The sequence below is a fragment of the Dipodomys merriami genome, unplaced genomic scaffold (genome assembly GCF_024711535.1).
Source record: "Dipodomys merriami isolate MVZ:Mamm:240054 unplaced genomic scaffold, mDipMer1.0.p SCAF_51, whole genome shotgun sequence".
NCBI classification, from domain to species: Eukaryota; Metazoa; Chordata; class Mammalia; order Rodentia; family Heteromyidae; genus Dipodomys; species Dipodomys merriami.
Window position 1 is genome coordinate 9,427,508 of NW_027206080.1, and position 12,949 is coordinate 9,440,456.

At 39.8% G+C, this 12,949-nt stretch overlaps 1 protein-coding gene across 4 annotated transcripts in view; it reads right to left on the bottom strand.

Annotated features, from left to right (window-relative positions):
• Acbd5 (acyl-CoA binding domain containing 5) overlaps positions 1–12,949 on the bottom strand; it is a 38,025-nt gene that overhangs the window by 12,291 nt on the left and 12,785 nt on the right. For 2 of the 4 annotated variants that reach the window (XM_069998277.1, XM_069998274.1), the window contains exons 5-8: positions 11,304–11,418; positions 11,022–11,054; positions 3,776–3,910; positions 1,781–1,975 (exon numbers count right to left, since the gene is read on the bottom strand). In XM_069998277.1, coding sequence (XP_069854378.1) covers positions 1,781–1,975; positions 3,776–3,910; positions 11,022–11,054; positions 11,304–11,418 — 478 coding nt within the window. The remainder of the gene's footprint in view (positions 1–1,780; positions 1,976–3,775; positions 3,911–11,021; positions 11,055–11,303; positions 11,419–12,949) is intronic. The other 2 variants (XM_069998275.1, XM_069998276.1) reach the window with 1 other exon arrangement.

A 12,949-nucleotide genomic window follows, 5' to 3' on the forward strand; every position in this document is an offset into this window, starting at 1 on the left:
TACCAAAACTTTAAATTTAGTCAATAATTCTTATTTAAATTATTACAAAGCTTTTATTATTGAATTCTATGAAACCATTGTCTAGATAAAACCTTAGAAAAATTAACAACCATATAAGACAAAACAACTGCCACACAGGAAATCTAATTTGAAATGTAATTATTCAAATTTGTTACACATTGATTTTTAGATAGAGTTACTGCAACATTAATGATTCTGTGTAGACATACTATAGACTCCCTCTAGACCAACCTCTAGAATATAAAAGACTAGCCAAGCACCTGTGGCTCACGTCTGTAATTCTAGGTACGCAGGAGGCTGAGATCTGAGGATCATGGTTCAAAGCCAGCCCAGGCAAGAAAGTCTGTGAGACTCTTATCTCCAATTAACCACCATAAAACCAGAAGTAGAACTGTGGCTAAAAGTGGTAGGTTCCTAGCCTTGGCAAAAAAGCTCAGGGACCATGGAAGAAACGAGGGAGTGAGGGTTGGAGGGAAAAAAAATCAGGAAAACTGGAGGTATAGTTGAAGTGGTAGAGCACTTGACCTGCAAGCTCAGGGTTAGGAGTTCAGTCCCCAGTGCTGTCAAACAACATCAATAACAACAACATAAATAAATAAATCAGGAACAAAAACGTCAAAGATTTTAAGGTATTATATCTTAAGAACAAAGTAAGAGCCAGATGCTGGTGGCTCACACTTGTAATTCCAGCTACTCAGGGGGCTGAAATCTGAGGATCGCTGTTCAAAGCCAGCCCAGGCAGGAAAGTCTGTGAGACTCTTATCTTCAATAAACCACCAGAAAACTGGAAGTGGCGCTGTGGCTTAAGTGGTAGAGCTCTAGCCTTGAGCTGAAGAGCTGAGGGGCAGCACCCAGGCTCAGAGTTCAAATTCCATGACCAAAAAAAAAAAAAAGAACACAATAAGAATATGTCATGATAAAAGTTCTGAACACAGAGTCATGATGCAATATGCCTATAATCCCAGCACTTGAGAGGCTGAAGCCAGAGAATCACAAATTCACAGCTGCATAGGAAGACTATATCTTAAAGGGAAAAAAAAAAGGTCCTCGTCCTAATTCTCTGCCTTTCAAAGCTAAACATTCTTTTCAAATTAAAAAAATATGTGTATATATATATATATATATATATATATATATATATATATATATATATATGTAATTGTATTGTTGTTATTAACGTATTGTACAGAGGGGTTACCGTTTCATAAGTCAGTTAAGAACTTGGATAATGTCACCTCTTCTTTTGCTTTCCCCCAGTTTTCCCCTCCTGTCCCCGTCCACAAATTGCACAGTTCATTTTCCAGTGTCTACTGAATACCATGAATGCATTTGTTCACCATTCTTCCCTCCCTTTCTGTACCACCTCTCTGCCCTCTAAAAAGACAAAAAAAAAAAAGGAAAAAGAAAGAAAGCAAAAACAAACAAAAATGACAATAATAACAAAACCCATGGTTTCCATTTTCTGGAATTCATTTGGATAATTCATTTGGATAAATATTTTAAATGTTCAGTTGGGTTCCTCCCTTAAGAGCATTCTCCTTTAGTAGAACAACTGTTTGTATGTGAATGCCTAGAATCCTGTATACGTTATCATGTCCAGTTGTATTTTAGATCTTCAAAGCTAAACACTCATACTATTAATAAACTCTTAAGATACTATTCAGTAAATTTTTTCAAACTATTTCTAAATATCCCAAAATTACTAAAAGAATATTTGAGCCATAGGGAAATGGCTAAACAAAGTATTTGAAGATAATACCTTCATGAACACAGACAACAGTGTTTCCAGTCGGCTCTAAGTTCTGCTCTATACACTTTCCTTCTTCAGCATTTCCACCTTTCAGTGAAGAATCAGGATGAACTTCGTGCTGCATGTCCTGAACAAAGCTGTCTTTATCATAGCCATTAGTGACAATAAGTTCCAGATTATCTGCTAATTTCTTCATTTTCTTATCTTTTATGAGAAGAGAGATTCAGAAAAGTTCATAGTAAGTCAACTTCTGCATAAAATAGTCTAATAGCTATTAGTCTTTTTTTTTTTTTTGGGGGGGGGTCATGGGGCTTGAACTGTGGCACTGACCCTTAGCTCTTCAGCTCAAGGCGAGGGCTCTACCACTTGAGCCACAGCTCCAGTTACGGCTTTCTGGTGGTTAATTGGACATAAGAGTCTCATGGACTTTCCTGCCCAGGCTGGCTTTGAACTGTGATCCTAAGATCTTGGCCTCCTGAGTAGCTAGCATTACAGGCATGAGCCACCAGCACCCGGCTTATTAGTCATTTCTCTCTGAAGGCTTTCCTACCTGAATCAGAAAGATGAAGCACTCTTTGAGAAGAGTGCACAGCTCCCCAAAAATGATGTTGACTTTAAAACTGCTTCCATTCCCTGTGATTATTCTAAAGTATCGTTCAAAAATAATTTATCAGGCCAAGTATCAGTGGCTCATGCCTGTTATACTGCCTACTCAGGAAAATGAGTTCCTGAGGGTTGCATTTAAAGACTGCCTTAGTAAAAAAAAAAGTCTACACAAATCTATCTCCAAAATAATCAACAAAAAGCAGAGCTGGAGGCATGACTCAACTGATAGGGCACCAGCCAAGCAAGCTAAACCAATCAGGTTTGAGACCTCAAATTTAAGCCTTGGTACCAGCAAAAGGAAAAGCAAAAGAACGTTAAAGGCTGGAAAGTATAGACAAAGCTAAGTGGTAACAGTGTGTTTTAAGTCTGTTTTAGTGGGGGGTTTTTTCTTTCTAAAATAATCTTCTCATAATTTATAGGAACTCCTACTAACAAAGTTACATTTAGGAACGTAGTACCCCATAATTCCAGTGTTCCCTCTCCATCAAAAATTAGGCCTAAAGATTAAGGATAGAGCACTTGCCTAGCACACATCAGGCCCTGAGTTTGATTCTCAGGGCTACAAAAAGCAAAAACAAGCTGGGAAAAGGTGGCTAACACCTGTAATCCTAGCTACCCAGGAAGCTGAAATTGGAGAATCACAGTTCTAAGCTAGCCCAGGCAGGAAAATCTATGAGAGTTTTGTATTCAATTAACCAGCTAAAAGTCAGAAGTAGATGTATGGCTTAAGTAGTATAGTACCAAGCAAGAGCCTGCGGCCCTGAGTTCAAGCCCCAATACACATGCATGCACACATGCACACATACATACGTGTACACACACACACACACAAATATGCATACCTATATTCTATTCTCTGGAGTGCACTTTAATCTTGATAAGATACTGAGAATTTAAATTGTTTCTGGTTCTTAGTAACATGTATATCCACATCAGAAACATTGCCTTTTAAATAACATACTTCTTGGCAGGTACTACATTTGGTCTATTCTTGGTCAGCCTTCAATTAACACTGTCATTTACGCTTAAGTCTAGATGTAGCAGAGCCATTTGGTCAACAGGCCATAACCCAGGATGTGCAATGATCTCACACAGTATCTAATCATGCCAATGTCTGAATGCTTTTTTTTTTTTTTTTTTTTGCCAGTCCTGGGAATTGAACTCGAGTCCTGGAAATTCATTTTTTTGCTCAAGGCCAGTGCTTTTGAGCCACAATGCCACTTCCAGCTTTTTTTGAGTAGTTTATGATAGGAAGAGTCTCATAGATTTTCCTGCCCAGTCTGGCTTCAAACCATGATCCTCAGATCTCAGCCAGGATTAGAGGCATGAGTCACCAGCACCTGGACCGAATGACCTTTTATTTAGTATAAAATTATTAACCTGATATCTAAAACTTACCATTATCATTTTGCTTTGTTCCCTTTACTTCTTCTTGGGCCTCATCTTCCTCCGACTCAGCTCCACTGTCACTGCTTTCTGCTTTGCCATTAACAGTTTTGGCATTTGGAGTAGAAGTTAGAACATTACCAAGATCTAAAACATAAATTGACCATTTATATCACTCATTCGGTAATAGATAATCATGGCTTGATTTTTAATGAATAAAGCAGTTCTGAATTAATATCCTAGAATTTTATATATGATAGTATTCTTATACTCAAAATATACATACATTAGTAGACACATTCTTTCAATTATCAGTTTACAACAAAAATGATAAAGCTAAACTATCAAATACTATTTGAACAAAGCACAGAATAATTGTTTTTAAGTTAACATCATTTGAAATGGTAAAGATAAGCATAAATGAGCTTCAGAAATGATGAGATATACTAGCCTGCTAAAAAACGTAAAAATGCTGTTTTGGGCCATTCCAACAATCTCATCAACATTACACTTGGACTCCATTTTAAAACTTTTTGCACGGGAAGGGGTCAGATACTGGGGCCTCACAGTTTCCCTTAGCTCTTCAGCTCAAGGCTAATGCTCTACCACTTGAGCCAAGCACCACTTCCAGCTTTTTCTGCTTATGTGGTGCTGAGGAATCGAACCCAGGGCCTCATACATGCAAGGCAAGTGCTCTACCACTGAGCCACCTTCCCAGCTCCTCCCTTAGATTTTTTGATCAAAGCAAGTGTTCTATCATTTGAGCCATATCTCAGCTTCTTGTTAACTGAAGATAGAGTCTCTCAGACTTTTTCTACTCTGGCTGGCTTCAAATCTTCATCCTCTGATCTCAGCCTCCTGAGCAGCAATGATTACAGTCATCAGGCAGTAGCAACTTGGCCTTTCAGAACAGTTTGCATAACTTTGTAGGGTACCAGAGATCAAACGTAACACCTCATACATGCTAGGCAGATACTGCCCCACTGAGGTATACCTCCGTTTATAGTATAAACTGAATCAGTATTGGGTGGATCAAATCTAAAGTCATATGTCTGCTAGGCACAAGAGAATCATGGTTTTTTCATCTCTCTCACTCTCCCTGACAGTCTAGAAGAAAATAATTAAATAAAAGCAAAGCCATGCTGGTGGCTCATGCCTGTAATCCTGGCTACTAAGCAGGCTGAGATCTGAGGATCATGGTTTGAAGCTAGCCTGGGGAGGAAAGTCCATGAGACTCCTATCTCTAATTTAAAAAAAAAAAAGTGAAAAACTCTCATTTCAAAACTTACTACTTAAGTGTATGCTAAGGAGGACAATGTAAAGGGCTCAACAGCTATGTGCGTATGATCATATAAAATGATGCTTATTGAGATGAATTCCAAGAAATGGAAACAACAACAAACTTTTTACATTTTGGGGGTTTTTTTTGTTTTTTTTTTTTCCCTTTGTCACTGTTTTTGATTGTTGTTCCTTTTGTTCTGTTTATTAGTTTATCTGATTTGGGGAGGGGAAGGGAAAGCACAGAAACAGTGGGACAAAGGGTGAACCAATTCAGAAGTGATACTTACTAGACACTGTATTGAAAATGAATCATACATCTTGGGGGGAAAAGGGATCGGGAGGGAAAAAAATTGGGAGAAAATGACACTATTCAAAAAGAAATGTACTCAATACCTGATTTATATAACTGTGACCCCTCTGTATATCATTTTAACAATAATTTTTTTAAGATTATGTAAGGGCTAGGAAGATGGCTTAGTGGTAGAGTGTAAGGAGTTGGAGGCATGGCTCAACTGGTAGAGCACTAGTCAATGAGCAAAAACATTAAATACCAAGTTCAAGTCCTGATCTTGGACCTAAGAAAAGAAAGTGATTTATGGGGCTGGGAATATGGCTTAGTGGTAGAGTGTGTGCTTAACATGCATGAAGCCCTGGGTTGATTCCTCAGTACCACATTAACAGAAAAGGCCCCAAGTGAAGCTGTGGTTCAAGTGGTAGAGCTCTAGCCTTGAGCAAAAGAAGCTCAGGGATAGTGCCTAGGCCTTGAGCTCAGGCCCTAGGACTGGCAAAAAAAAAAAAAAAAGGTTTAAAAAAAATTGGATTGGGAAGTGGCGCTGTAGCTCAAGTGGTAGAGCGCTTGCCTTGAGCTGAAGAGCTGAGGGACAGAGCCCAGGCCCAGAGTTCAAGCCCCACGACCGACAAAAAAAAAAAAAAAAAAAAATTGGATTGGTTGGATTTGAGGATTTTTTTTTTGAACAGTACTAAGGTTTGTTTTTGTTTGTTTTTTTAATTTTAATTTTTTGTCAGTTGTGGGGCTTGAACTCTGGGCCTGGATGCTGTCCCTGTGCCCTTCAGCAGGGTGCCACAGTGCCATGTCTGGTTTTCTGGTTGTTAACTGGAGATAAGAGTCTCACTGACTTTCCTGCCGGAGCTGGCTTTGAACCACAATCCTCCTATCTCAGCTTCCTGAGTAGCTAGGATTACAGTGAGCCACCGGTGCCCAGCTAGTACTAAGGTTTTAATTCCTGACTTTGAACTTACCAGGCAGAACTATACCACTTGAGCCATGCCTCTAACCATTTTTGCTTTAGTTATTTTTCAAATAGTGTCTCGCATTTGTGCCTAAGCCAGCCTGGATCACAATTCTATTTCCATTTCCATTATAACAGGGGATTACAGGGCACACCACTCTGCCCATCTGCTTATTGGTGGAGATAGATGGACTCTTGCTTTTTCCTGGAATTGAATGGACTTTAAGCATGATTGGATCCCTGCCACCACTCCTAGCACAAGAGACTAAAAAAAAAAAGAGAGAGAGAGAGAGACAGACAGACAGACAGACCACAAACTAGCTTGTAGTTTGGCAAGTCAGATATAACAATTTAAAATCTATTTCTCATATTATTTCTTACAGATAAACTTCCACATATCTAAAGTGACAGATGTATAGAAACTTTCAGCAGGATTTTTTCAGGATTCAAAAAGAGTGACAGCTGGGGCTGGGAAGGTAGCTTAGTGGTGGAGTGCTTGCCTAGCAAGCATGAAGCCCTGGGTTGGATTCCTAGTACCACATAAACAAAAAAAGCCAGAAATGGTGCTGTGGCTCAAGTGGTAGAGGACTAGCATTGAGGAAAAGAAGCTTGGGGACAGTGCCCAGGCCCTGAGTTCAAGCCCAGGAATGGCAATTAAAAAAAAAAAAAAAAAGAGTGAAAGCTTTTATAACACTCCCTCCCTGCCACCCCACAAAAAACAATGAGTGAAAAATGCAATGTCCATTATAAGGGTTCAGGTTAAATAAATTATCGTTTAAGTCTATTGGTCTTTGCTTACAACCCATGAATCCAAATATATTTTGAAATCCCAAGATTACTAATGTTGCACTATGTGTTATGAATATCATATATATGAATATCTAACATGAGTATCAGAATCCACTAAAAACAAACCAAAACTAACAAAAAGACTTTCACAAAAAATAATATTTTGGGGCTGGGAAGGTGGCACAATGGTAGAGTTCTTGCCTTGCATGCATGAGGCCCTGTGTTCAATTCCTCAGAACCACATAAACAGAAAAAGTCGGAAGTGGCACTATGGCTCAAGTGGTAGAGCGCTAGCCTTGAGCTGAAGAGCTGAGGGACAGCACCCAGGCCCAGAGTCCAGGCCCCACAACCAACCAAAATAACAACAACAACAATAATAATAATGATATTTTTACAGCAAAGCATATAAATATTCGAAATCATTAGTATAAAGAATAGAAATAGACAAGCACCAGTGGCTCATGCCAGCTGGGGCAGGAAGTCCATGAGACTGTTATCTCCAATAAACTACCAAAAAAGCCAGAAGTGAAGCTATGGCTCAAGTGGTAGAGTGCTAGCCTTAAGCATAAAAGCTCAAGGACAAGCCGGGCGCTGGTGGCTCACGCCTGTAATCCTAGCTACTCAGGAGGCTGAGATCTGAGGATCGCGGTTCAAAGCCAGCCCGGGCAGGAGAGACCGTGAGACTCCTATCTCCAATAAACCACCAGAAAACCGGAAGTGGTGCTGTGGCTCAAGTGGTAGAGCACTCTCCTTGAGCTGAAGAGCTGAGGGACAGAGCCCAGGCCCAGAGTTCAAACCCCACGACCGACAAAAAAAAAAAAAAAAAAAAGCTCAAGGACAGTACTCAGGCCCTGAGTTCAAGCCCCAGGACCAGCACTAAACCAAAAATAAACAAAAGAATAGAAATAGTTATATATGATGACACATGCCTGTAATTGTAGCACTTGAAAGGCTGAGGTAGAAGGGCTGCAATTTCAGAGCCAGTTTGAGCTACACATAAAATTCTAGGCCATTATGAACTTATACGGACATCATGTTTCAAAAAGAAAAAAACAAATAGATGAACACCAGCATCTCACACTTATAATCCTTGCTACTTAGAAGGCTGAGATCTGAAAGATGGCAGTTCAAAGCCAGCCCAAGCAGAAAACAATTGCAAGACTCCATCTCTAAAATAACAACAAAAAGCTAGGCTGGAGTCATGACTCAGGGCACCAGCCCAGAAAGCACTAAACCCCAGTATGCCCAAGCCAACAAGAAAGAATCAGAATAGCTTTACATGGTTCAGATTAGGTTCTGTTCCTTAATAAGTTCATGAGAGGACAAGTTTAAAAAAAAAATGCTGGGCACTGGTGGCTCATGTCTGTAATGCTAGCAACTCAGGAAGCTGAGATCTAAGGATTGCAGTTCAAAGCCAGACCAGACAGCAAAGTCCGTAAGACTCTTTATCTCCAATAAACCACCAGAAAACCGGAAGTTGTGCTGTGGCTCAAGTGGTAGAGCGCTAGCCTTGAGCTGAAGAGCTGAATAACAGTGCCTAGGACCCCATGACCACCACCACCACCAACAACAACAACAACAAAAACAAAAACAAAAATTGATTTTCCAAAGCTTTGGAGATTAAATTGCAAGCAGCAGTGGGCTAGTGCTTTTACTCTTCCTTCTTTCATACTTAGTTACCCAAACATCTGTCTCTACCAGCCAACTAGACCCAGCCAAACAGACCCAAGTTTATACCCACTCTTCAACTTAATAACTTGGTTGACTACAAGGAAAAAACTTAACTTCTTTTTTTTAGGCCATATTTAACAGTTCAGTTGCCTAATATAGAATGTGTGAATATATTCTTAATTTACACTGGCATACACAGTAAATGGAAATGGGTAATGGTAATCCATATAACTTTTTTTTCTTAACTGAATAAATCATGAAATATAAGGGGGAAAAAAATGGCTGGGCACCTGTGCCTCACACCTGTAATCCTAACTACTCAGGAGGCTGAGAACTAAAGACTGCAGTAGAAAGCCCAGCCTAGGCAGGAAATCATGTGAGATTCTTATCTCCAATTAACAACAACAACAACAAAAAGACAGAAGTGGAGCTGTGGCTCAAATGATAAAGTCCTAATCTTGAGCAAAAAAATCTCAGGGACAATGACCAAGACCAGTATGCACGCAGGCACACGCACGCACGAGCACACACACACACACACACACACACACACACACACACACACACACACACACACACACACACACACACACACACACACACACACACACACACACACACACACACACACACACACACACACACAGACTAATAACATTTGTGTTCTCTAAGAATAGTGTGATACAGGGTTATGCTCAGTTAGCTGTCACTGTCAATTGTATGTGACTTATTAACATGAAAGTAAACTACAATGCTTGATTACCTATACAAAGATTACTATTCTGAAATGCTGAAATCTCTGTCAATAACTAAAAGATACTTTATAAATAAGAACACAGGCTTATTTTTAAAGCATAAAGTTTTCACTTAAATTTATTCACATGGTCTCACTTCACTCTGCTTTCTAAAAAACATGTAAAGAGTAAATGTTTACAGTTAGTATTATCAAACCTTACATTTTATTTCCTGTCAGTTTGCAAACATAAGCCTTTAGATTCTTCAACAAGCTGGGCACTGGTGGCTCACACCTGCAGTCCTAGCTACTGAGGAGACTGAGATCTGAGGATCACAGTTCAAAGGCAGCCAAGGCAGAAAAGTCCCTGTGAGACTGTTATCTCTCATCATCCACTCAAAAACCAGAAGTGGAGCTGTGGCTCAAAGAAGTAGAGCGCTAGCCTTGAGCAAAAGAGCTCAGGGACAGTGCCCAGGCCCTGAGACTTACCTCCAATTATCCAGCAAAAAAAACAGAAGTAAAGCTGTGACTTAAGTGGTAGAGCACAGGTATTTAGCAAAAAAGCGGAAGAACAATATCCAGGCCCCGAGTTCAAGTCCCAGTACCAGCACTCAAACACACCAAGTTACTTGATATCTTAGATTCACTTGCTATGTTACAGTTAAACCATACTATAAACACACACACACACACACACACACACACACACACACACACACACACACACACACACACACACACACACACACACACACACACACACACACACACCAAGGTACTTGGTATCTTAGATTCACTTGCTATGTTACAGTTAAACCATACTATAAACACACACACACACACACACACACACACACACACACACACACACACACACACACACACACACACACACACACACACACACACACACACACACACACACACACACACCAAGGTACTTGGTATCTTAGATTCACTTGCTACGTTACAGTTAAACCATACTATTAAACACACCCATGTTTAAAATTAACTCCAAAATCATTTAATCCATGGAATTGTAACATAATTTATAAAGAAATATAGAAATTAATTAAGCAAAAGACAACTATTTTGGGGGGGGGGCGGGCTAGTCCTGGTGTTTGAACTCAGGGCCTGGGCTCTGTCCCAGAGCTTCTTTTTGCTCAAGGTTAGTGCTCTGCCACTTGAGCCATAGTGCCACTTACAGCTTTTTCTGTTTCTGTGGTACTGAGGAATCGAACCTAGGGCTTCATACATGTTAGGCAAGCACTCTACCACTAAGCCATATTCCCAATCCTCAGCAAAAAAAAACTATAAATTGCTATAATTTTGTTTATACTAAATGAACCACATAGGATGTTTTCATAACTTATCATTTAAGTATTCAAACCTTAAAAGTTTATTTAGAACTTCCTATAATGTGTTTTCTTAGAATGAAAATTCCTGAGTGAAAAATTTATATACTATATAAATTCATACAGAATTGTCTTATCTGGAAATATTAAAAATTTTATGTGGATTTCATTATTCCTACCTTCTAAGTATTTAGAGATTTTCTCCAATCGGACTAGCATGAAAAAAGTAAAAGAAAAAATTAGACATGTAAGCATCAGTTCATACATAAGAGGTTAGCTGCTAAATTTAAAAGATTAACAAAAAAAGTCAAGCACAACGGCGCACACCTATAATCCCAGTATTCTGGAGGGTAAAGGCAGGAAGACTATGAATTTGAGGCTAGTATAGGATATCAAGGCCAGCCTGAACTACAGAATAAGACCCTATCTCAAAAAAATAAAGAAGGTTAAAAAACTCCAACCTGAGGTTAAATCAGAACTCCTGCCACATTTTTTATCTTCCACAATTTCATAAAATGGACCTATGACTTGCAGCAGTTCTTCAACTTTCTCAGTCATGGGCATAGTTTCAATAATCTGTAATCAAAAGGAGACAAATATTGTGAAATCATAACTATTCATGTAATCTATATGCCTATCAAGTAATTTATGCTTTCCAATTTATTAATAATTTTGACATTTGAAGTTTATTAACAGACTTCCAAAAGGAACTATAGTAATTACATACTTAATGCACATATACTCCTAGAAAAATCTCAAACATAATAATGATCCAAAAGTACGCTTATGTTGAAGACTAATTGACTTATGTAAAACTTTAAAACAAATACTCAAAAAGAAACTGGGTTAGAGTAAAATTATAATGTCTGTTCTTTAATACTAAGATAGTGTTTCAAGAAGGCATAAAAGTAAAGCAGGTGAGGGGCTGGGAAGATGGCTCAGTGGTAGAGCACTTGCCTTGCATGCCTCTGAGGCCCTGGGTTCGATTCCTCAGCACCACATAAGCAAAAAGAAAAAAGCAGGAAGTGGCACTGTGGCTCAAGTGGTAGAGCGCTAGCCTTGAGCTGAAGAGCTGAGGGGCAACGACCAGGCCCAGAGTTCAGGCCCTACAACCAGACCCCCCCCCCCCAAAAAAAAGAAGAAGAATCAGCTGGACACCAGTGGCTCACACCTGTAATCCTAGCTACTTAGGAGGCTGAGATCTGAGGATCATGGTTCTAAGCCAATCCAGGCAGGAAACTCCGTGAAAATCTTATTTCCAATTAACTACCAGTGTGGCACTGTGGCTCAGGTGGTAGAGCGCTAGCCTCGAGCTAAAGAGCTCAGGGACAGTGCCCAAACCCAGAGCTCAAGCTCCACGAACGACAAAAAAAAGCCAGAAATGGTGCTGTGGCTCCAAGTGGTAGAGCACAAAAGTTCAGAGACAGCACCAAGGCTCTATGTTAAAAGTCTGGGGGCTGGGAAGGTGGCTCAGTGGTAGAGTGCTTGCCTTGCATGCATGAGGCTCTGGGTTCAATTCCTCAGCACCACATAAGCAAAAAGCAAAAAGCCGGAAGTGGCGCTGTGGCTCAAGTGGTAGAGCACTAGCCTTGAGCTGAAGAGCTGAGGGACAGCGCCCAGGCCCAGAGTTCATGCCCCACGCTCGGACCCCCCCCAAAAAAAAAAAGTCTAGGACTGACACTAAAAAAAAAATCGTTTTAATTTTATGATATTAGCTCAATATAATAGAAACTATCCAAATGCAGAAGGTTTTAACAAAAATATTTGGCAAGTTGTATCGACTAGAAAAGCAGCATTCAGGGGCTGGGAAGGTGGCTCAGTGGTAGAGCTTGCCTTGCATGCATGAGGCCCTGGGTTTGATTCCTCAGCACCACATAAGCAGAAAAAGCCAGAAGTTTTGCTATGGCTCAAATGGTACAGCACTAGCCTGAACTGAAGAACTAGGATGTTTCTGGCATAAGGCACTGAGTTCTGAACCACAGTACTTATTAAAAAAAAAAAAAAAAGAAAGAAAGACAGAAAGGAAGGAAAGAAGAAAGAAGGAGAGAGAGAGAAAAGAGTTACAGAAATCTACAGGTAATAGTATTTTAAGAGAGCGGAAAGACAG